General features: G+C 41.1%; 1 protein-coding gene across 2 annotated transcripts in view; it reads right to left on the minus strand.

Moving 5' to 3' along the window:
* The window catches only part of pcloa (piccolo presynaptic cytomatrix protein a), a 48,660-nt gene extending 24,936 nt beyond the window's left edge, over positions 1 to 23,724 (minus strand). For both annotated transcript variants that reach the window (XR_013205324.1, XM_077234654.1), the window contains exons 1-5: positions 23,324 to 23,724; positions 20,246 to 21,335; positions 18,337 to 19,413; positions 4,688 to 7,282; positions 286 to 4,528 (exon numbers count right to left, since the gene is read on the minus strand). Coding sequence is in view for 1 of the 2 variants with exons in the window: in XM_077234654.1 (XP_077090769.1) it covers positions 286 to 4,528; positions 4,688 to 7,282; positions 18,337 to 19,413; positions 20,246 to 21,335; positions 23,324 to 23,505 (9,187 nt within the window). In the remaining variant the exon portion in view is untranslated. The remainder of the gene's footprint in view (positions 1 to 285; positions 4,529 to 4,687; positions 7,283 to 18,336; positions 19,414 to 20,245; positions 21,336 to 23,323) is intronic.
* Between the last annotated feature and the right edge of the window lie 1,785 nt (positions 23,725 to 25,509).

Consider the following 25,509-nt stretch of genomic DNA (forward strand, 5'->3'; position numbering starts at 1 on the left):
TTCATTTTGTTAGATTAAAGCTCAGCACATTAAAATAGTGCAATGGTAACAGCATCAAGGCATCCATGCACCATCCAAGGGATGAAAAATTAAAACAGCAAAATGTATATTGAAAAGCATGCAGCAACATGCAGACACACACCCCAAAAAAAGAGAGAGCATGCAAAATTTCTTCCCAAAACAAGAGAGAGAGAAAAAAAACAGTCATACAAATACATCAGCTGGGAATAAGTAGAGGTAACTCAAAATGAAATTGAGAAGAAAGGTCTTCAATCTCGTACTGACCTGTCACTAACATTTTTCCAGATGTCAGGTCTACGGCACCTTCAATGGCCTCCTTGTAATCAAAGCTATGCTTACTTTTATATAGGAAGAGACCAGCCTCTGCCAAGTTTGTGTCAGACATAGAGGGTTTAATGCCACCAAGACCTCTCATACCATAAGGAGTACGATCATATTGATAATGGTCATCTCTGTAGCCAAAACGATCCTCTGGTAAAGGAGCTGAAGGCTGCTGAGTTGTACAGCTACTTGCAAAAGGAAGCTTATAGACTACATCACAGCAGACTGCTCTTCTTCCAGCAGTAAGATCAACTGGTTTTCCATCTTCCTCTGTAATTACAGCAGTGACCACCTCTGCAGTGGATCCATTCATTGCAACCATGGTCTGTGCAGGTTTTACTGTGGTGAGATCAACTGCACCTGATAAGCCTGCTTCTAGACGAGGAGGTAAAGTCGCACCAATGCTATTATTTGCAATCGTAGGAGCTATCGTTACAGGAACAGAGTGAGTTTTACCCATTGTTGTAGAGAGATTTATGGGTTTTTCTGGTTGAGAATCCACAGGCCTGTAAATAATTTGAGTCACAGGCTCAAAGGATTTAGCTGTTGTAAGTTGGAGAGGCATTGATGTAGACAGAGATGCATCACTACCATAAGCTACAGTGGCTGTACATGTGAGGATGGTGATGTTGTCAGTAACCACTGAGACTGAGGAAGCATCAGTGCTTAGGTTTACTACAGATGATTGCACAGCACTTTGCTGACGTCCACCACCATCAATAACAAGAGACTGTTGTCTTGACTCAGAGGAAGACAAATCCACACCTTTCATGGATGTCTCTATCTCTATCTTTGGGGTTCGGAGATCCACAACCTCACCAGGATGGGAGGCATTGCCATTCTGCACTTGAACTGGTTTGTGTTTTGTGTTTTCTTGAACAAGAGAGATGCCAGTGGCTCTTGGAATGGGATGTGGAGAGGGTGTTCTTTCATGCACAACAGACACTGTGGTTCTTTGGACTTCAGTGGTAACTACCTGAACACCTGAATTTGGAGTAATTGATTGAGGCTGCGTTGAGGCTGAAATAGCCTCGTATATGTGACTCATGCTAGAAACTACCTTCTCTGGACCACATATTTCTTGACTTTCAATAGATTCAGTAATTCGTGTGAATGCCAAAGGTACTCTTGTTGTTTGTGACTGTGGATATGGTTGAGGTGGTGTAGGAGGCAGTTTCTGAGAGGATTCTTGGCTAGGACTTATTAAGGCTTGAGTTGTGATACTTTCTGTAGGTGAACTGGGCTGAGATGGCAAAGTAATAACAACATAAGTGTCACGTAAAACCTTTCCAAACCTGGGTGATGTAGGGGACTTGAGGGGAGATGTGGTTCCCATCCTACTCTCTGCAGAAGGACTCAGATTAAGGACACTGTCTGCATTGCTTGTACTCAGTATGGTAGGTCTTGAAGGGGTGTGGACTGTAAAGGGTGGCTGAACACCAGATATGGGTTTAGGAGCTATGGGAGGTTTAATAGTCTCTCCTGGTTTGTGACTAAAAGTTAGGCCTGCAGGGATGGAGGATGGCTTAGGTGGTACAGGAGGAGGAACATGGGGCTTGTAGGCTGGAGCAAGCGGCTGTCTAACTGGTACACTGTCCCCTGTGCTTGGCATGCCAACTGGAGTAGTTCTTGGGGGGACCTGAGGTGGAGTCTTTTTGGGATACACAGAGGGTTTGGGCAGTGTTGGAGGAGGGAGGGGTGGAGGAACTGGGATGTCTGCTTTTTCCAGAGACGCAGCCCTGCGCAGTATTATGGGTTTGGGAGGAACTGGTGGAGCAGTTGATACGACACCAGGTAAAGTAGATTCTATATATTGCGGGACAGTGGACAAGGGTGATACACTTACAGCTACTGGGGCTGACTGTCTTGAAATTACACTAGGAACTGGTGCTGTAACAGAGTCAATTTGAGTAGGGACTGATGACTTGGACAAGTCAACAGCTGTTTGCTCAATTTCTACATCTTTCTCTGTGGCACCCTGTGAGTCACTTGATATTGCAGGTAATGCTACTTCTCTTTGTAGTGACAAATCATCTACAACTGTCTCTGAGACTGATGTTTTCTGGAAAGCCTCATCCACAAGTGGTTCTGGTTCAGTCTTTGTAGCTGAAACTGTAACTTTGTCAGAGTCCTGTGTTTGATCAGAAATGCTCTCTTCGCCAGATTCCTCTTCACCTGATGAACACTGTGTCACTCTCAGATCAGGTATAGGCAGTATTCTTCGTAGGGGTGCTGTCTCAGTTTTCTCAACTTGGGCTACTGTTGGGCCTTGTGCCATGCCAGTCAGATCAGGACCTGCTTGAGTTGGACTGGTTCCTGGAGTTAGCACTGCTCTTTGCTTCTTCAGAAGTTCTTCATAGGCTTCCTCTGCATCTAATAATGGTCTTCCATCCTTCCTAGACTGGCCTGTGTTGCTTGATGACATAGTGTCTTTTCTTGAGTCAGTATCGGGTAACACAATTTCTGGTTTAGAAACATCATATTCTGGCTTATTGTGTGTTTGCTCCTGTTCTTTAAGCATTATCTCTTTCTTTCTTTGCATCATGTCCTCATAAATCTCATCAGGTGATCTCAGAGTTTTTTTGGGTTTCTCTGACACAAAAAGCTTGTCTGGTTCTTGCTCACAGGACGCATCATCAACAAGAGACTCATACGCATAATCTTCTATCAGCATGCCTCCATAAAGAGATTCTTTACCAGGTGGGGGTTTGTTTCCCTCGTTAGTTGGAGATTTAGTTTTGAGGATTATCTCTTCATATACCTCATCTGCACTTTTTAATGAATGCTTTCCCCTTTCTTTGAACTGATTATCAACATGTTGCTCATCTGTTGGAGAATACAGCGAAACTGAAGTTGGTAACCGATACACTTTTTGGACAGCAACAATCTTCTCTGGGAGTATCTCAAAGCTCTCTGGTTCTGACTCCATGCTTGGGGAGAAGTCTGAGCAGGAAGACCTGCGGATTTCCTCCATCTCTGCTTCCTGTCGTAGCTCTTCTGTGGGAGAAGCATCCTCAATAGGGGAGAGGTTGCTTGGTGGAGTTTTGGGCCTTTCTCTTCTTCTCTGTGCCCGAATCTCTTCTTTGTCTTTCTTTGACTTTTTTCCTGTGCACTTTTGCTTCTCCTGTTCTCTAAGAAGCTCCTCCTCTTCTCGCAGCTCCTCTTCCTCAGATGAATCCTCAATGGTAGGAAGCGTCTGACCTGGCTGCCGGTGCTTTGCTTTTCTCTGCTGTTTGCCCTCACCACTAGACCGAACATGACTTGGGCTGCTGCTGTCACTGTCTTCATCAAGAGAAGACAAAGATGTCGGAGATGTTCCTGGGGTAAAACTGGATGCATGTAAACTGGAAGAGCCTTCACCTCTTGACCTGTCATCAGGAGAGTCCGTTAGGCTCTCTAGCTCTCCGTCATCTGATGTCTGACGTACAGTTGCTGTACTGTTAAGCTCAATTGTTTTGAAATGCCGTATGCCAGCTCCACTGTCTACTGAAGGTTGTTCTCCTTTAGCTAGTTCCTCAATTTTAGTTACAGAGATAATACTCTTTTGTTCAGGCTCATCTTCTGGACTGATACTGCTCTTTTTGAGAAGACGTCTGGCCTTGCCTGATTCACTTTTGTTCTTTACATCTTTTTGTGTATTCGGTTCCATTTGCTTCCTCTCTTGATCTTTGATTTTACGTCTGGCAAGGTTTTCTTCATCAGACGGTGATGCATCTTCATCTGCGCTCATCTCTATGATCTGCTTCCTGATTAAATCCTCTTCATCCATTGGACTCTCCATTTCTACTTCCTTATCTCCAAAAGTATTTTTGCTTTGTAGTTTAGGTGAAGGTTCTCCCTCACTACTTTCCTCAAAAGAATCACCTTGAAATTCAGTTGGAACCAGAAGCTTTTTCCGCTCTTTTTTTGTAGCATCGTTCCTTTGCTCTTTAGTTTCTTCATGTTGGTCATCCTCCGAGCTAGGTGACACTGGAGACATTGGCAACACCTCCAGTCGACGCTTGACCTTTGGAGTTTCAGTCTGTGATTCCTCTTTAGATGATGTCTGAGCCTCTAGGATTGGAAGGACGGTGCTTTCCAACTTGGCCAGGTCTGAAGGACTCGTGGGGCTGCTTTCTCTATCTTTCTCGCTAGGCTCCTTCAATAGCTCATTGTCTTTTATTGAGACAGCAGCCTCCTCTTTTTTCTAAAAAAACAGAACATTAATTAGAATTTGAGGAGTTTTCAAGGCATAATAAAAACATACATTTTATTAAAAAGGAGGAATGAAAAATAACTACATTAAAATAGACTTTGGGATACTACCTAGACACTAATATACCTCTACAGCTACATGTGCAGTTACCTCTCCAGATTCATAAATTTTAATAGGCTTTATCAATGGCTGTAGCACATTATCCGGTTTCTCTTGTGCTTCAGAAGTCAACTTCCCCTCCTCTGATTTGTTTATTTCCTGTTGGCTAAATGTAGAGGATGGGGAGGCTAGTTCTACATCATGGTCTAGACTATGGGGCACACATTCAGCTGTAAATTCAAGTTTGTTTTTTTGGGTAATATCCTGGTCAGTTACAACCAGTGCTTCTTCCATCAGCTCCTCACTGGGTAATTTATCTTTCTCTCTAGATATGGTAAATGTTACAGCAGGGGTTTGGGCTTGTTGTGTAGACTGCATCTCTTCAGACTTAATTTCAATTACTGATTTAATGCCTTCCTTCATACTAAGCACAGGGGATGAGACTATTTTCTGGTCAGTGAGACCCTTTGGTATGACAGACTGTTCTAGAGCCTTTTCAGTCATAGAGTCTAGAATTTGCCCAATATCCTTCTGTTCTGGCAATACTCTATCTACCACCTCAGTTACAGAAGGAGTTTGGGTTTGTTGTGTAGACTGCAACTCTTCAGGCTTAATCTCTATTACTGCTTGTGCATCTTCACTCTTACTAACCACAGGGGATGAGGGGACTTCTTTTTTTAGGTCAGTAAGACCACTTGATTTGGAAGACTGTTCTAGAGCCTTTTTTATCACAGTGTATGGAATCTGCTGAATTTCCTTCTCTTCTGGAAATAATTGTTCTACTATCTCTGAAACATTTTTATTATTAACAGAGGACAGTTCATCTCTAATGACTATACATTCTTTCTTATTCTCTGTAATAGCATCGGACTCTGACTCTTTTTCATCATAGACTTTATCTCTTTCTGATGTTTTTTTGTCTGGTTTGGGATCAGCCTCTTGAAAGGCTGGAGAGAATATATCCCCCATCTTTTTCTCGTCTCTGTTTGTATCTGGACTAATACCTTGTTGAGAGGAAGTGCTTTCAGGACCAAATTCAAAAATGTTGTTGTCAGAAACAGTCTTGATAGTGACTTTCTGTTCTGCTTTCTCGGGCATCTCTAAATCTCCACCTGCTTGATCTGGCATAAGTTTTTCCAGCTTTGTTTTATCTGTGCTCATCTGTTCCTTTTCCCGTGGTTTATCCTCTTTTTCTGCAAATAGCTCTTTAGTGCACTGCTCCTTTGGATTACATTTTCTAACATTTACAAATCCATTTGCCAATATTTTTTCTGTGAAGTTGAGCTCAGTAACTGGAGACGATGAGGGCATATCTAACTGTATCTGTGATGTGTCCTCTACCTCTATCTTATCTTCTATTAAACTTTTTTCAGAGATATCATTTGTTTCTACAGAAATATAATTTTCCATAAGACTTGAATCCTTGTTAGTGACTTCTGAATTCTTGAATGGGTCTTTCGTCTCTTGCATTTGTACAATAAGCTCTTCTGTGTCACATGCATTTAAATTGTTTTGGGGGGTTAACTCTGTATGGTCTTTAAACTGCTCTGCTGTTAATTTGTTTTCTAAATTGGCCTCCTCAATGACCACATTTTCCATATTTTTAAGTTGATCTGCTTTATTTTTCGGCTCTGCAGATTCTTCTTGATTGGTAAAATGATGGGATAGGTGATCATCACTGCACTCAATCCTTGGTGCCTCAATTTGTACAGAGACCTCAGGTTTCCTCTCTGGCAGATTCCCTTTACTACTCTGATCAGGATCAGTAGTTACTGTTTCGATAGAGCTTTCCTTTGCAGACATGTTATCTACTGCATCTACATTTGTGGGTAGTGTGAGCTCTTCAGATTGTTTCTCTCGAGTCTGACTGTGTGGTTCCTTGCTTATAAGAGAGCATGCATTGGGCTCTGTCATTTCAATCTGCTGGGCTGTCTCTGATGTCTCAGTGGATTGTGTCTCTATGTCTTTCTCTGGAATAGCTTCCATGTCACTAACCAGAATGGTCTGAGTAACATTATTAAATACAGGGACTTCATGACTGTTTTCAGTCTCCGTTTCAACTCTGTTAGCGTATTCTGGCTCATGGACCTGGCACTGTTGTGGCTCACTTTTCTCTGCTTTCTGTACCTCTGCAGGGGCCTCAATTTGTTTTACAGTTTCAGCCTGTTCTACATTTGCCCCTTTAACATCTGCTGTCTCTTCTGAAACATAATGTAAGGGAGGGGCATCTTCCCTAACTATTTGCTCAGGTGGAGTCGTTATACCCTCTGCATTTTCAGTCAGGGTGCCAGGTGCTTGTTTTTTGCTCTCTTCTGGTACTACCTGTGTCCTCTTCAGTATTGGCTCTGCTGTAACCCGTTGCTCTGTATCTGTATTTTTGACATCTTTAGCATCAACTTTGGCTGAGACTGGCTCAGACTTGTCATCTAGGGCCTGAGTAATGCTGGGCATCTTTGTTAGCCCTTTGGCAGGGGTGGCAGTGGGTGCAGGAGAGGAAGGCAAGGAGGATACGGCACGGGCTGGGGAGGAGGGAGGGGTGGGTTCATGTTTGGCTGGTAGCTTGGATGGAGAAGGTGGAGGTGGCATATCCCCAAGTTGCCCAGAGAGAGCCCTTTGTGTCTGGCAGTTTAGGCAGAGCCATTCTTTCTGTAAAAAAAGAAGGAATAATAGCATATTTGAGATGAAGTATTGAAGATGAACTGCTATTTCTATTCTCTGATTCATTGATTTTTCCATGTTGAACAACACAGTTAACTAATAAACCTCTAATGCTACAGCAAAAGGATAACTCATTCTATTTCTGGAGTGCTTTTTAAATTTATGTAACTTAAGAGATTGTTCATTTATTATTAATATTAATGGGATGAAGCTTTATCAGCTCAATGTCAGAAAAAACTTGTTCAGCAAAAAACTGCACCTCAAATACAGTTTAAAGATGCCAATATATGCGTGGGGTGAACACATATACATTTGTATGTGTGGAGGTGGGTGTATTTGTCTTTCTGTTTAGGCAAACGCCCATTGATATTGTGGAGTAAAACAAGCTAAAAGATTAAGCAGGTTTAGTGCTGTGGGGATATATGGTAATTCTCCAATTTAGGATTGACAAAGTTAATGTTTCTGATGGAAAAGATTTACAGTAAATGTGTCTATTTCGAGCTAATTAAATCTTCTAGAAAACACATTTGAAAATGCAATAAAGGAAATGTGGTCTGTAGTTGTGTGTGGAAACTAGCATCCTTTCAGCTTAATTTACTTTGAGAGACCACATGGGGAAAAATTCCATCCCTCACTTAAGCCATGACTGTGATTTGAACACAGCTCAATTAAAACTAAACAACTGTTTATAATGACTGTTTCTCCAAGATTATTGCAGCCCACAGGAATTTATTTAGAACGATTTCAAAGATATATTTTCTAAAGAAAAACACTGGACCTTGTGACGTCAAGAAGAGCACTCCTTTACACTAGATGCACCACAAATGGTAACGTCAGAGATGAATATTACATGTTCGTGGGGGATGTAGATGCCACATGCAGGCAGTCCTCTCATGAGGAATCATGCCCCACTGGCTGACGTAAATCCAGAGCGATCTATGTTAGGCTTCAGTGCTGAGGCATGCTTAGCTACGTTGTGGTGCTTCAATGTCTTAGCTGCAGGGTTTAGTCTAATTCTAGAGGAGGTCTGGGATCCCTGTGCCATGCAAGGGCAAAGACACTGAGCAAAGGATCATTCCACCCACAATGGGTTGTATGGCAAGGCTTAATACTGTATGTTGTGAACATAGACAGTTCAAGGACAAAACACAATCCTAATGAAACCATATACTGTAAGATGAAAGATAGATGTGATTGTAACTTGTATTTCAGAATTATGTGGCTTATTATTCTTATCCTATCTAAGGAAACATGTCCAACAATCAAAGAGCAAGGAGATGAAATGTTAAGTTACAATTTTATTTTACTTCTGATGTTGAAGGGTTTAAAATGGTGAATAAAGCAAACAATTTTTCAAACAGTCAGGTCAACACTGCATTAATATTCCCTGAATCACATCATTGCTAGTCATAAAAATTGTGAGCAAAAACAGATGTCTGCTCTTGCTTCTAATGGAGCTTGAAAATTGACTTGAAAATAAAAAAAAAGTTGCACTCAATTCATTTTCATTTAATTCATCAGCAACAAAGCAATCTGCCCATGTTCCAAATAATTTACAAATTACAGATCAAATGGAGGCAATGTACTAGACTGAACGGAAACACATCTTTTTGATTTGCAGGTCACACTTTAATTATGAAACATCAATTTTGAGTCATTTTGTTTAATCTCTGGCCACTAAACACCTCTTCTTGCATGATCTGGCTAGCATACTCATCATGTGTTTTACTAGCCTCACAAACTGAGGCATTAAATCCAGCAGCCTTAGAGGTGAAGAGAATGTTACTGATGCAAAATAATGAGAGTTCAGGCAATCACATGATTTGTGGTTTGGGCTGAAAACACTGCTTGTCTCCTCACCACTCATCCTTTTATATTTGCTGAGTTTGCAGACAAGGATATCAGACACAACTAAATTAATTTTTTATGAAGATCTATATAATATATTTCAGACTTCTTTAGAACACCTCAGGCTGCTGATAAGGGATTGTGTCTCAGATGTATTAGATTATTTGGAAGGGATAGCCTATTTACCACATAGGATGTACAGCAAAGAAAAATGGGTATGGAAGAAAAATGCATTTAAATGCAATGGCACATCATATTTTTATAATTTTTTAAAAAGTGCAATTATATCCCATGAAGTTTGAAAAAAAAATGCAATCATAGCACAGACCAATTTGATAAAATAACTACTAAGCAGAGCAGTATACATGAACATTTCAAAAACTACACTAAGAAAAAAATAACTATCCTATCCTTTCGAAGAAATCCATCTCTCTTTTGTAATGTGATGCCACTTCAAGAGGGATTTAAACTGCTTAATTACAAAAGCTGCAAAAAAGGTTTCCCCACATAAAATGGCTATTCCTTCTATGTCACAAGAAACCTGACTAATTCAAGAAAACTGTGCTTGAAAATCCTTATCCAATGAGCACAGGAGAGGTGGGTGTGCTCACTCTCAAAGCCAGAATTTGTGTTTGTGTGAGATCCGTCAATAAAGGTGTGAAACAGAGCTAAATTTACTAAAAGCCCAAAGAGTACGACAAGCTTATTTTGCTAATGTAATACACTCCCTTACAAAATGTAGCATGTCAATTATAGTTTCTGTCAAAAATATTTTTACAGTTATTTTTTACAACTGTAAAAGAATATTAAAGTAATACCCTCAGTATAAGCATACAGTATAATCAGTAAAAAAATGCTTTCCAAATCTTTGTCAATTTAAAAAAATTTGGATGCCAGTCGCCCATACAAATTTACCACAGTTTTATTGCCGTAACAATAATAGCGTTTTGGGGGAATCGGTGGTTACCACGTATAATTATCTAAATGATCAATTATCAGTACACAGTAACAAAACATAGATACTCCAGTTGTACTGTAAATATATCTAGACTTGGATAAATGGAATTATCCTTTCTTAATTTATGTATTTTTGTGACCAAATTAAGTATTCAAGTCAATTTGTTTGAACTTCTGTTGTACACAGAAAAATCAAACAGATATGAAGTCATATTTTCTCAATAACCTTTCCACACACTTCCTCCTCGAAAGTCTAATATCATTCGCCGCCTCCTCTCTCACTCTCAACTCTCTTTCTTTCTCTCCTCCTCTCACATCCGCTACCCCTCTTCCTCTCCGTATTAGCTACAGTAGGTCTGTGTGTGAGGTTCATACTTCTTGTTAGACTCTGTGTTGGCATCATACCGATTTCTTGGTGCTGTCTGCATGGGTAAAATGTGCCAGTTATCAAGCGTAGCGTCAGTTCTACCAAAAAGACTCGGGAGATAAAATTATGTAACAAAAGCATATATGTATTAACAGCCCAGCAAGCAAATATTTATAAAGTTCTTTGGCGTAGCGCGCAATCCGAGGGTAGCAGAATCTGCATTTCCTGCCTGAAGACGAAGGAAGGAGCGCAGCCAATCCCCCGGGAGGTATGGGAAGGGACCATCCTGGTGCTGGTGGGGAGGATGGAGGGGAAGGGACCATCCTGGTGCTGGTGGGGAGGATGGAGGGGAAGGGACCATCCTGGTGCTGGTGGGGAGGATGGAGGGGAAGGGACCATTCTGGTGGTGGTGGGGAGGATGGAGGGGAAGGGACCATCCTGGTGCTGGTGGAGAGGATGGAGGGGAAGGGACCATCCTGGTGCTGGTGGGGAGGATGGAGGGGAAGGGACCATTCTGGTGCTGGTGGGGAGTATGGAGGGGAAGGGACCATTCTGGTGGTGGTGGGGAGGATGGAGGGGAAGGGACCATCCTGGTGCTGGTGGGGAGGATGGAGGGGAAGGGACCATCCTGGTGCTGGTGGGGAGGATGGAGGGGAAGGGACCATTCTGGTGGTGGTGGGGAGGATGGAGGGGAAGGGACCATCCTGGTGCTGGTGGGGAGGATGGAGGGGAAGGGACCATCCTGGTGCTGGTGGGGAGGATGGAGGGGAAGGGACCATTCTGGTGGTGGTGGGGAGGATGGAGGGGAAGGGACCATTCTGGTGGTGGTGGGGAGGATGGAGGGGAAGGGACCATCCTGGTGCTGGTGGGGAGGATGGAGGGGAAGGGACCATCCTGGTGCTGGTGGGGAGGATGGAGGGGAAGGGACCATTCTGGTGGTGGTGGGGAGGATGGAGGGGAAGGGACCATCCTGGTGCTGGTGGGAAGGATGGAGGTAATTGTTTACGTCAGCATCTGCGAACTAAGACGTGCAAGTACCGACCTTTTATACTGCAAGTATTATAACATGATTGGTTAGATGTGAAGGTAATGAGTGACGTAACGATTGAGTTTTCCTGGCAGAATTTACGCTAAAGCTCACGTTAGTCAAGCTCACATCAGCTGACTCTCAGCTGATCCACGTCTACCTATAGGAACACGACGCCTATCACTGTAAACATATATAAGCTCCTTCAGTATTATCAGCAGCTATCGCGTTTCTCAGGAGCGAATTACCCTCCTCCGTCCAGCTCCTCCTTTTGTCAGTCAGTATGGCATTATGATTTCCCCTGAATCAGAATAATTTCTCGAATAAGGTTGTACTTTAAAATTTTGAATTAAGGATATCTGCATACATTCATGTTGGTTCTGTTCTGTTTAGGGTTATTGCTGCTCTGCTCTTATCCATGCTAGGCTGCATGGATGCGCAGGGAGTTCTCGCCCAGAACAGAACCAGACCGCAAATCCAAACTGTACGCTAATTGTCAATCGTATTTGACGATAGTGGTCCCGTCTTCTAAGTCGAACCACGAACGCCGTGCTACGTGCAGGTCGATAGTCACAGTTCAGCTCACGTAGTACGGCGTTTGTGGTTCGACTGGTCGAGAGTGTTTTCCAAAGATGGCTCCTGCCTACATACGCGAAGTGTACTGTCTTTATAAAGTATCTTCTTAATAAACTGTCTGTACACTTACAAAGTTTCAATGCTTCGGTTTGCAGGTAGAGACCCTAGATTTTTATTTTTACTTATTCTATGCCCTATATACTAGCGTTATAAGTTAATCTGTGGTAAAACTAAAACCAACGATAAAACTGAGTACATTTGATTATCATAAAAACGCATCCCAGAGAACGGTCGACTCAGTACCCATGTGTTATTTACCCCATGGTTCATTTTTGGCCAGAATTGTCCTTTAATGCTAATGTAGTCCTAAAAAAGTAAAATAAAGAAATAAAATAACATTATGTTTAAGGAGATACACACATTCAAATTTGTGCCTCTCTTTCTGGATAGAATAAAATAAAATGCACACAGTCACTGCTATGCACAAACCTGTTAAAAAGGGCCAGCATGACCGATGAAACAAATGTATTTCTCAATGGCGAGATTGCTGTCTTTGTACACCAAGAGCTTGGTTTAATGGACAGAGTGCCTACTGGCTGTCTCTCCGCCATGCAAGAACACACAAAACACCTTTACATCTAAAAATACGACTGCTTTCAAATCATCAGGGAGAGGATGGCACGTGGTGGACACTGCAGGAATGCATCTGGCCTAAAAAGAGCCTTTCAAGCTCAAAGGAAAACACAGTCACATACACGGCAATAAAAACTTGCTGCCACAAAGAGGACCATCTCCCATAATGCTCTGCAGTCATTCTTGGTTCTGCCTCTACCACTCTGGCTATTTTAACGTATTGAGAGGCACAGCTTTGTCTGTGAGACAGACAGACAAGTGGAATAACGGACAGATAGATAGGACTGAGAAAACATGCAATTTAAGTCGCACAGAATAAATAATTAATATCTGAAACTTCAGATAAAAATGAAGATAACAAATATTTGGTCCCTCAGTGACAGGCCATTACTCGGACATTCATGTGGACAAATCATCCTGTAGATTAAAAGACCCAGAGTTCTGCTAGAAATGCATGCTAGAAATCAGAAGATGGCTAAAGATAAACAAAGCAAACATCATAATCAAACAGACAAGCGGACAGATCTCCATGGTAATGGAAGGCACACAGACACACACGTCTGTACACATTATATAAAGTGATCAAATAGACAGATAGGGAGAAGGCGCTGTAGCTATGGGAACAGAACAAGCAGACAGGAAGGCTGGATATCAAGTCTTTCAAGGCAAGATGTTTAACTTCTCATTTCTAGACAAAAATATAATGTAAACATTTATGTAAATGTAAACAGAAAATTGTACTGTATGTCTTCAAGATGACATTCTAAATTAAAGTTTGGGAGGAGGTTGTTCATCCATCTGATCCTCTCAATGGCCCCGTTTACAAATGGCCCAGAGAATACGTTTTGTGCGCAAAAACAAACAAACATAATGACTTTCATATTCAACTATTCATTTTCTTCTGTGTGGGCCTCTGACGTGAGTTCACGAGAGCGCCACGATGAAAGAGAAGATGACGCAGATGGGTCTCGTGTAGTGTTTAAAATGGTTCTAAAGTGTGCAATTCCTGGATGTCCGAATGTTTGGGTGAACTAACCCTTTAAGATGCATTTTGGTCTATCGGATCACAAGTAAACGAGGCAGGCGCATACCTGTTTACACCTGGTGTTTTAATCCATCTATTTTGTCCACTTTCAATCACTTCTGTCCTGATTTCTTCAAGGGTAGGGTCTATGGGTGGGTAAATGTATGTTTTATTTTTAGATCTTTTGATCTAATGGACAAAATAAGGTTGTGCAATTTACTTATGAAGGCGCCAGAAAACAGAAAAACACACGGAGAGCATCAGCTTTCGTTTCTGCTCTGATGGACGCAAGACCACACCGAACACTGTGAGTGTGTGTTAGAAGTCAGGTATGGTGACAGAACATTGTGCTGCTTGGTATGTTTTTCGTCTTCAACCCAAATTTTCGTTTTCAGCCAACAAAGTTAAAATTCCATCTGTCTAGCGCGCTTCCCATAATGTTTGCACATTAGTTCAGCAGGCGGAGAGTAGGTGAGCGTTTACACTATGAAAGCAATCCGGTCAAATGTGAACTAAAAAAAATTATATTTTAAGATGTGTAGTGGCAATATTATTCTCTGCTGAAACTTAAATGCATCCTTTTTATCAAGCCTGATTCAAATCAGTTCAAATGCAGAATGCGATCATGCCTGCTCTACAGCTATAGAGAGACAGCACAATAGCATGAAGCAGTTCTGGCTGTTGGATGCTCAGATTCAGGGAGGTGGTGGATTATGTAAAACTGGAGTTCTGCTCTGAGGTAGGCCAGGCAGTGCTGTATCTGACCCCAGGGTGGAAATACCGAGGAAGGGGAGTCAGCTAAATCTTTAAGGCTGGTGGAGTGGGAGGTGGATGGGTCACAGTAACCGTGAGCACGTGGGAGCCCTGGAGGATATGAGGCATGGCAAAACCAGAGACAATATCTTACACGATCTCAGACAAACCACATGCACTTGATTTTAATGTTACACAGGGCTGTTTGTGACTGTATCCATGGAATGAATGGGTTATCTTTGAGGCGGGGGCGCACTGTGAGAAGGGACGATACATCAGGTGGCTGGCAACGGACTCAAAGCCTAAGACAGATGGCCAACCAAAAAAAAAACACCCAAGAGTGTGAAATCTAATCCCTGGTCCAGTTCACTGTTGGACCGTTGTAAAACTGTCAACACTGTGGCACATGGAAAAAGCATAACACCCGATTTGTCCAATACTACCTAGCGTCATTAGCCATAAACGGACAATTTTATATAGCTCATTAGCTAACAGGACATGTGCAACCAAGTACAGATCTTACGATTTTGGGTGACTAAACACATTGAAATATAGCCTAATATTTAGTCTAGACTCCAGACAACATAATCTATTTACAGTAAGTGGTTACACCCAGGTTACATACCATTAAGTTACCATTAGTATTTCAGATTCAAAACAAGTTGAGCTAAATTGAAAGCATTTATAGTATAATGTTGGTTTCCACAAAAATGAATTGAGATGTCCCTCATTTTCTTTTGTTTGTTTTTTTAAAAGGGGGGGGGGGGATCAAAGCACTTACATGAATTATTCTGTATTATTTAATTTACAAATTGTTCTTATCATTTTATCACTGTTTTATGGTTTAAGGTGTTTCTTCTTTTTGTAAAACTGGACACAGAAAAGCTTTTTTTTCACTTTTTTTACATCTTATGTTAAGATGCATATTGTTTCCATTGGTTATGGTATTGCAACAGTTAGCATTTTAATGTCAATGGATTGACCACATTTACTTCCACTGTGCCTCACTATGACCCAGATATTCACTTTTTTTTAAAGAAAAGGACAGACAAATCAAACATTACTTCATAGGTAATCAACATTATGCCACAAGTGTTATCAGTGGATTTCAACTTACATTGAACCTGTAATATTACTGCAAGACATGAGCAAAATGTTAGTTTAGTTAAATAAAGCATGTTAGATTCTGAGTAGATTCTTAAATGCTTTTTGTGTTTTATATTATACATAGATTGTGGTGCCAAGGAAACATTTCCAACCTTCTTCAAAACAATCAGCAATAAATGGCAAGAATGAGAATGAAGAAAGAAGAGAGATGAAATGGGAGTTATGGGAGATTCTAATGCAAGTCATATAAATCTATAGATGAGGGTGGAATGAGACAGAGGAGCAGCACCACAAGGAATTCCAGTCACATGAATAAGTGAAAAGCCCGATGGAGAAGGTGTGTTGCCATTGGAGAGACAGAAGCAAGAGAAATAATGAACAAAAACAGAGATAATCTTTGAAGGCCAAAGTCTGTCATTTTAAAATCTTGTACATATTGAGAGGTTTTTAAAATATGGCCCTTAAGTGGCCTTCAGAAAAAACTCAACTGTTGCCCTTTAAATCCTGTTAGCAAAAACAGATTACTACACACACATGCACACATATATCTCTCATATGCAAACGAACAACGTTGTCACAGTAGCAAAAGTAGTGTTGAAACCTCGCAGGAAGAGAGAGACTAAATCTAATCTCAAGCGAGGATGTTACTCAAATGGAAGCACTTCAGCACTGATCCTGATAAAGCAATTTTCTACAGCCTTGAGCCGTTTTGATCAGGACAATCTGGTGAATAAACAACACACAGCACAGGCATGTAGTTACACGCATTAATGTCTACAATAATAAGGCCAGTTTACAGATAAAAATGACAGGACTGTCTTTGCTTTTTAGTTCTTGTCTCAGCTAAACTGGGATCAGTGTTGTCAGCCATCTTGGTAGGGTACTCTTGATGGAATTATGATGAGTGAAGTCATTAGCTGTACCATGTGAGGTGGAACCGGACGCACATGCTCTGGCTAATCTGTTTGGAAAACCTGAAATAGTCTCACGGGATTACAGAGAGCTTGAGCAACCTGGTGTGCAGATCCACGATCAAACACACAGGGTGGTCTACACGTGAGAGGCATCAAATGCCGTGGTGCACAGGTCAGAGCATGTCAGTTTAGCATAACCTGTTCATACGGACAGAGGAAAACGTGAATTTCCTTGGAGGAATGCTATGATTTGTTAAAATATGCCCTCTCACTTGGAATACCAATTATAGGCGTTTTATTTTAGTAATATTTAGTAGCTAATTATTTACCACAGTATGGAGCAAATTTTATTTCGCACAAGAGAAACCATGCACTGAGTATAATAAAATGAATAATGAATAGAATAACAACAACAAAATGTACCAGAATATACCTGATAAGCCTTATTATGCAATAATTGATTTTTTGGTTATCAATTTAGTGGCTTCTTTCCATTTGGAAAAGTTGGTATGTCAGATAGTTTGTGTTCATTTAAAGAAATAATTTAAGTGTAGAAATGCCTCCAATAAGACAAAAAAAAAAAAAAAACATTGTGAGATTTGATACATGTATGCAGCTTGAGGAAGACAACTTTGTGTCCCTTAGGAGACAATTATTAGCTCCGAGTCACACAAGCAGTTACCCTCAACGGACAGACTGATATTGACACACTGAGTTGTGTGCAAGTGTTATTCTACACAATCAAATCACAAAGAGACTAAGCATTGTTTTTTACTTTACCAGGTCTGGGATTTTTTTCTTCAAAACTCTCATATATTTCCAGGCATTCAATGAACATGGGAACCCTATAATTAGCTACTGTAATTAGCTACTGTATAACATAATTCAGTAGTTAATTTTAGAATATATAGTAGCACCATTAATCAACAAAAGTCCAAGAGGTCTAGATCCTTCATCTAGGCAACTGATGTTAACATGATGGAACATAAAGTGGTGAACTATCCCTCTAAATATATCCCCTTGCTCATTTAAAAAAAAAAATCCAGTGTAGTAAAAATACAGAAAGTAATTCACAAATAAGTTGCAGATTTGTATCTCCCAACTATGTTCATTAAAAAGCAAAGGCTAATTTCCAAACAGGAAGCAGTTGGTGAGTCATCTGAGTTGGGATCAGAATATGACTCTCCCTGTCCTTAGTGCACTCACATTCCTAAAAAAATTCACTCAAAGAGGCTCAGAAAGCATTTGATTACACAGTCAAGCTTTTTAAATAAACCCGGACAAGAATGATGAGACTTTGTGTATAATGCAGAACAATCAATGTTCAAATAGCGAGCGCAAATGGCCATTCTCCAGAAAAATACATGAACTGTAGCTCACCCAAACCCATTATAAAGCACACATCTGATTACCAGAGGTGATCTAAAAATGAGTTAGCTGTTAGCTTTGATGCTGTCTACATGCCATTTTACTTCAAGAAGTTGACAAAAATCCAACTTTAGTACATTTAAACACTTTCTCTCTCAGATTTTCTCTTCCTTGAAAAATGACCAAAAAACTGATGACCCATCTTGTTCTAAGGCACATACGGCAAATTCTTGTCCAATAAAATGCCCTCTAGAATCAGAATGTCCCTTCCTCCTAAATTATAAATACCACCTGCCCACCTCAAGCAAAATAATGTAGCAAAAGTACTCTTTCGGACGAAAAACTAAAAGCTCCTGCCAGCTAAAAACAAAACACTCCCATTTGAGGTGTTCCGCCCCAACTTCCTGTTTCAATAGGAAATAACTTTAACTCAAACACTTTAACAAGGAGTTGCAGCAGAACTCTTACCTCTGAGAGATGTGGAGTAGGGTTAAATCCACACAGGTTGCACACAGTCTTCTGGCACTCTGTACAAAAGCTGTAGTTGGGCGATTCTCCTGATCCTACATTCAGCTTCACTTTGCAAAGTGGACAGCAGGACTGGGTCTCAGAGCCTGAATCTTGAATTGGAGACTCCTCTACTTCTTTAGATTTTGGAGGTGATGTGTCCACTGATGCTTTTCCTTCAGCAGTTGGTTTTGGAGATACTGGGTCTTTGGAATAAGCAGGTGGCGTATCGGGAGGTGAATCTGAGCCTGAGTCGGGGAGGGATCCAGGAGGGGAGTCTATGTCGGACCCAATGGGGGAATCAGGGGGCGATCCCAGAGGAGATTCGGGGGGAGACTTTGATTCCTCCCCAGAGATGAGATTGGTTGCAGAGCTTAGGATGGATGAACCAAAACCAAACATCTTTCCAGAAACACTCTCGGCAGCCTGAGGAGTTGCTGCCGGAGGCTTTGCTGAGTCCGTGAACCCACTGAACCCGCTAAAAAGTTTTCCGGCGACCGACTCATTAGCCTGAGCTGCGGAGCCAGTCTGAGGTTTGGACGACCCACCAAAACCACTAAAGAGTTTCCCTGTGACTGACTCTGTTGCCTGGGGACCTGCAGAAGGTTTTGTCACCTCTGTCAAACCTCCAAGACCAAATCCCCCAAAAAAGCCCCCTCCATCCTGTTTCGGGGTAGTTTTTGCTGGAGAAGGCTGGGGACTACCCTTTGGGCTCTGTGAAGGTTTTTGAAGAGGAGGAGGCTGCCCACGCTTGGCCCCTAGTTGATCAGGGTGAGGTCCCTGATGTGGTCCTGGTTTTGGTGTTGCTGGAGGTGTACTTCCTTTCCCTGTATCAGCAATACTCTGTTGTTTAGTCAACATTGGGGGCTTCTTCCCTGGCTCATCCTTTGAGGGAGACCCAGAAGGTGGCTCTATCCTTTGTGGGGAAGGAGTTGCTGAGCCCTGCTTGGGTGGCTGTTTCATCATTGGAGGTCCAGGAGGCTCCATTCCCCCCACCGCCCGTTGCATCTGACAGTTCAGACACAGCCATTCCTTGCCCTGTGGAAACAAGCAGAGAAATTCAAGGCACATGAGCACAATATTATTTCTGTTAGAATCTTGATTTGCAATTGTTTTCCTCAAGCTCATTGTACATAAAAATATACCTAAAAATATTTTCATTTATATAGCCAGCCACTGAACAGACACACCCAGTATACAACATCTTCATTTGCAGCAAACTTGCTGTTATTAAAATCTCTTCATACTTATTGGATTTATTAGTAAGCCTTGAAAGCCACTTATGATTTAATTACACTAATTTGATTTCATTTACTTTTATTGTTAGTTTGGTTGAGTCATTTATTGTAATGCACATTTTAAAATCCTTCATACAAAACAAAATAAAATTAAAAACAAGAAAAACTGTACACTGTACACTTAACATTGTGTGACTAATAGTGTTATTCCCTCTTGCCAAATGAATGTTTAATCACTGCCCTTATAACTCATGAATTTAGTTTCTAAACACAGAGAAAAACAACTTCCTCCACTTCCTGTCTGGGTGACGCAAGTAACCTTGATAATCTTCCACCTACTGTGCAAATACTTTTCTCCTAAACTCAGGATGAGAGGAATTAGTGCAGGGTGACTCTCAAGCAGAACCAAATAAGAGTTATTAAAACAAATCCTGCACAGCTTTAAATACCAGGTATGAAATGAATTAAGTCTTCAAAAAAAAAAAAAACTGAAAAAAACAAAGCCTTGTATCTTCTGTATAAAAAAAATGTCTCATCACTTGACATTCCTCTTATCTATATCTGGATAATGATTTAGACCAGTGTAAAATCTATGTCACTGATGTACCGAGGGGAGCATATTTGTCTCTTACCGCTGAATCTGGTGGACTGAAGCCGCACAGGCTGCACACCTGCTGTTTGCACTGAGTGCAGGTGTTGTAGTTGGGTGGCTGGTCTTTGGCCTTCACATTCAGCTCTGTAGACTTACAAAGAGGACACATTGCTTTCCCCTGAGCAGGCCCAGTTTTAACAGGCCCTTCTGATTGAGCTCCCGGACCAGGTTTGCCCTGCTGTTGAGGTCCACTGGGTTTTCCTGCAACTCCTGAGCCGGCTTTCACAGGCTCTTGTTGCTGCGGGCCTGGTCCTCCAGGTTTGGGTCCTTGCTGTTGAGGTCCCGGTACTCCAGGTTTAGGCCCTTGCTGTGGAGGTCCTGGTCCACCAGGTTTAGGTCCCTGCTGTTGGGCTCCTGGTCCTCCAGGTTTGGGTCCTTGCTGTTGAGGTCCTTGTCCACCTGGTTTAGGCCCTTGCTGCTGAGGTCCTGGTCCTCCATGTTTGGGTCCTTGCTGTTGAGGTCCAGGTCCTCCAGGTTTAGGCCCTTGCTGTTGAGGTCCAGCTCCTCCAGGTTTAGGCCCTTGCTGTTGAGGTCCAGCTCCTCCAGGTTTAGGCCCTTGCTGTTGAGGTCCTGTTCCCCCAGGCCTGGGTCCCTGTTGGGGTCCTTGTGGTTGGGGACCAGGACCTCCAGGCTTGCTTTCAGGCCCCTGTCTTTGCTGAGAAGGTCCCTGTCCTTTAGGGGGACCTTGCTGAGGTGGCTTACCCCCTTGCTGCGGAGGACCCTTCCCCGCTCCACTCTGTGGTCCAGGAGGCTTTCCTCCCTGCTTTGCAGGCTGCTCCTCCTCATCATCACCAAACAAACTAAACTTTGGGATGCTGGCAGAGGAGACAGCAGAAGAGACTGCACTCAGGGGGTTGGCCCCACTAAGGAAGCCAGACGAGAACATGCCGGTTCGTGGTTGTTCTGGGTCTTTCGGCTCCTGCCGGAAACGTGACTCAAGGAGGCTGAGGGAAGAGGGACTCCGTCCAGGCTTTGGCTTAGGAGGTGGCCCCTCTCCAAATGCATCTACAGTCCGACTCTTACTGAGACCAGCTGGAACTCTGGTGCCACCAGCTTGAGTCTCTGGTGGCCTGTGGAGTGAACATACATAAGGTCAACTTCTCATTCATTACTCTCAAGTAAACATATATTTTTCAAAATCTGTGTTTAAAAAAAAAACCAGATAGGTGCTTTATATACTTTATAGTTATTCTGGATAAATTTCAAAACAACATTTTAAGATGGCATTGCAAATTATTCAGACAATCAATCAATAAAAGCAAAATTTATACAGCAGAAAAATGTACATATAAGGGCACCACGGTTCACACTAAACTGTTGTTCCATGAAAAAGAATGACACTGCTGATAACATATTTTATTATTGATGTCAGTAAATAATATAAATTATTCCTTCTAATCAGAAAACTGCAGCAACAAACTACACAAAACTAGTAAAAAATAGTAATTGTTTTGCTAAAATTTTTAATGTGAAAGAAGAGAATTTAAACTGCTAACTAAGGATGCATCAGACTTTCAGGCCACAAAAAAGAAAAAAAAGAAAAGAAAAAAGAAGCCGCCAAAAACCCAAATTATATTGTGGAATAAAAATACAAAAAGGTATAAAAAAACTAAATATTCCCAAAGTTTCCCAGTGCATTATTTATCAGAATTTTCCCACAATTACCTTTACATCTTTAATGGTGCAAGACGTTTTCCTCTCAAATTTTTTAAAATATTATACAAATTGCTCTAGCCTATATGCTAAGTTTAATCGTTTAAGAAAAATATGATAATATTAATATTAAACTATTTATTACAAACAAAAACTAATTTAAAAGACTTAATTTTTCGGTTTTGGCACATTGTCACAATCATTTCATTTCAGTGCATCTCCACTATTAACACAGTGGCTGTTCAGCACAGCACCCTGAACTGCTGGTTGTTTTCGTGGGCGTTCTTTTACATATATTTGGGTGTTCTGTCATTCATTAACACAAAGAAGATCATCACGCCATGTCCAAGATGCGTTTTGTTTTTGATCGAGTGGCGCTATTTGCTGTGCGCGTTTCAGCACCATGGACAGCGAACCAAATATAATAATGCTTAAACTGTAACGCGGTCCTTGAATCTCAGGTGTAATACTACCCGCACTCTCCCCAAAATAAGCAAGGCGATCAATGAGCATAATAGCATTTATGCTTGCGGTGCTATATTTAGTCATATTAATATTTATGCCCCCTCCCCCCCATTTGCGCTTGGGTAAAAATAACACATTTAAGCCTAAGCAACTTTAAAGATACAATTCAATCAGTTTACGAATGAGATCATGTCAAAGAGGATGTCGATCGCGTGCTTTCAAGTGATCGAATTTTCATGGACTTGTGTTATTCTCAGGCAGTGTTTTCCAAACCAGCTCATGACATCACCTACACAGCCCATAGGAAGAAGATGGAGCATGGAGCATGGAGAACGCAACGTCGATCTGGATACACAGAGGACGGATATTTATTAGAGAGGATCATTCATATTTTTCAAGGAATTTTAATAAAAAATAAAAAGAAGTGTACTAGTTACCCTGGTATATCTCATGGACTGAATAAAACGGTTTAATGAAAACTACATTCATTAAAACACTATGCACATCCACTGTGCACACACACATAGTGTTATAAATTAACGACGATATTATTATCGACCATAACGACCATATTAACGACGATGATACCAATTATGAATAAAAACAACGTTTTCTGCAAAGCGGAGGTAATTTTCTCTATATACGTATAGCTGTAAAACAGAAGTGCACCAAGTAGGTATTGAATCAATCACATACACGTCTGAAAAATTGGGCTGGAATAAATATCTCGCTATAAAACGACCGTAATGTCCGTAACATGAAGCAAGAGCGTGAATGGGTGTGATCATATGTTGCATCAGTGATGCTGTCGTGATGTGCCAACCTGCAGTGCCCTGATCAAAACACAAGTCCATCATACCCATCAACACAAGCGCTCGGTCAATGGAGGGATGGACATCATCATCATTACGGGCATACATTTATAGACACTTCAACTTGCCTGGACTGCGCTTTGGCCATAGCGGCCACAAGCTGTTTTCTTTCCTCCTCAGACAGATTGCTGAGGTCTGCCTCCACCCCTGCGGGCATCTGGATGAAGCCACCCTTTCCGTCAGGTGCGAGTCCCGCTGGTAATCCAGTGAGCGCCCCTTCACCGCCTTCCAGGCTCGCTTCGTTCCCCATGGTCGACCCCTTTTCCTTTTAATCCCACTCCCTACAGCTAATTACGCGGCGATACGGATCTTAATGTACGGAATAAGGCGGCAGCGTCGGTATCCACGGTTGTTTTGGATACATGGCGTTTTATTTCTCCATTTTATTCGAGGGTCTCTGTGGCGTTAACACACATCCCGAGAGCAGAGCCTCTCCGTGCGGGTGTAGGTCTAGAGTTGTGCGCCTCCCTCCTCCATCCATCCAACGCGCATGTCCCGCCCCTCACAGGTGATCATAAGACGTCGCCGTATGAAAAAAAAATGAATTAAAGGGACAATGCGCCTTAGAATTAACACATCTTCTCATAATTATACTGTTTATTTTGTTCTCAAGTCGAGCCTAATTAGCGAACTGATTTGGTGGAGAGCAACTGTAGTAACAAGACTTGGTAACACTTTACATTACATGAAGCATGTTACACACAGACCTGTTATTTCTAAATATTTTTACTTGAGTGGTTGAAAGATTACATGTCCATAAACTTTTTTTATTAATATTAAGATTTTTTTTCTATAGAAAAGGAAAACTGGGGCTAATTGTCACAAATTGTTAACCTTTAAGATTTGGAGTCAAATTAACACCAAATTTTCTAATTGTTTTGTTTCATTATTGTCTACTGTCACTTTCTAATTATCAGAACTATTTGATATTGTAGCATTATTTTAAGTGTCCCTTTGACTCTTAGTACACTTTAAAGTTTTAAAATAAAGTTGAAACAGTGCTTTACCTTTCATTAATATTGTGCAAAAGAGTAAATTACTTGCCATAAGATTTAGCCATCCAACCACTGCATAGATCACACACACTCACAAACACATTCATTCACAGTCATCCTGCTCACAGATCTCCTGCTGAATAGGAATCATGAGTCACTGCATCAATATGCCCATAAGTCATCAATATGTCCTTGGCTCATAGCTTTGCCAAGGGCCTGAAAACAGAAGGAGATACTGAAGGAGCTTGTCAGCAATGACTTTGACAGAGTCAGAGGGAGAACCTACAGGAACACACTGCACGCTTTATTTTTTTTACACTAGCACACTGCTTTGTTTTACTATTTTTGGCCTTATTTTACCATTACAATTGTGTTTGCTATCGTTATTGGGGTTATACTGACAAGAGACAGCAAATAAAATTGTAATGATCTAATTAATTAAATTATTTTAAAAAATGTGTTACCATTGTTGTGGTTTGCATGCTGAAAGTCTGTGTGTGACTCAAGCAAAATTGCAATATATTGTCACAAATATAGAGGGGTTAAATCAACCCAATTAAAAGTTTATGCCATAAGTGTTAGCAATACAATGTTAAAAGATCATTATTATACATGAAATATAGTTATCATATATATCATTAATAAATTAATTCAAAACATGAAAATAATTTAAGTATAAATATATATAATATGTAGTACTTCACTTCCTTTGAAATCATATAACTGATTTCATGTTGCATCACTGCATCAATTGGAAGAAAATTACAATAATACAAATTAAGTTCCCAGTGCCCAACCAAAGGGAACACTTATCACAATAATGGTGAGAAATTTTGGGAAATCAACATGAATTTATTAAGTCAACTTATGTGACGTTCTCCCAAAATTGTTAGTTTTTTTGACAATAACATTCAAGAAAATGAGCAAATGCAACTAAGAAGAATGATGACTGAAGTCGAAGAAATTAGTGAAAAGTCTTACCCCGCCTCAAAAACCATTTGCCCCGCCTGCTATTTTTCTCCCTTTTTTTTTCCTTTTGCAAAATGGTACTCAAACCAGTCAAGTAATGTGTACTTGGGTTTTCTGAATAAAGAAGGCATAGCATGCAAACAGTATAGATTACTAAATTGTTTTAAGTAGGTTCAACTAATTATTCGACATTAAGTAAAGTTAACTAAAAAGTGTTAGTTAGAACAACTGTTCGGTTTTACAGTGTAGGGGGCTGTATGTCTTGTCAGTGCCATTTGTTCTCAAAATCA

This window comes from Siphateles boraxobius, unplaced genomic scaffold (genome assembly GCF_051911475.1).
Source record: "Siphateles boraxobius isolate OS27281-9 unplaced genomic scaffold, OSU_SipBor_1 19, whole genome shotgun sequence".
Lineage (NCBI taxonomy): Eukaryota > Metazoa > Chordata > Actinopteri > Cypriniformes > Leuciscidae > Siphateles > Siphateles boraxobius.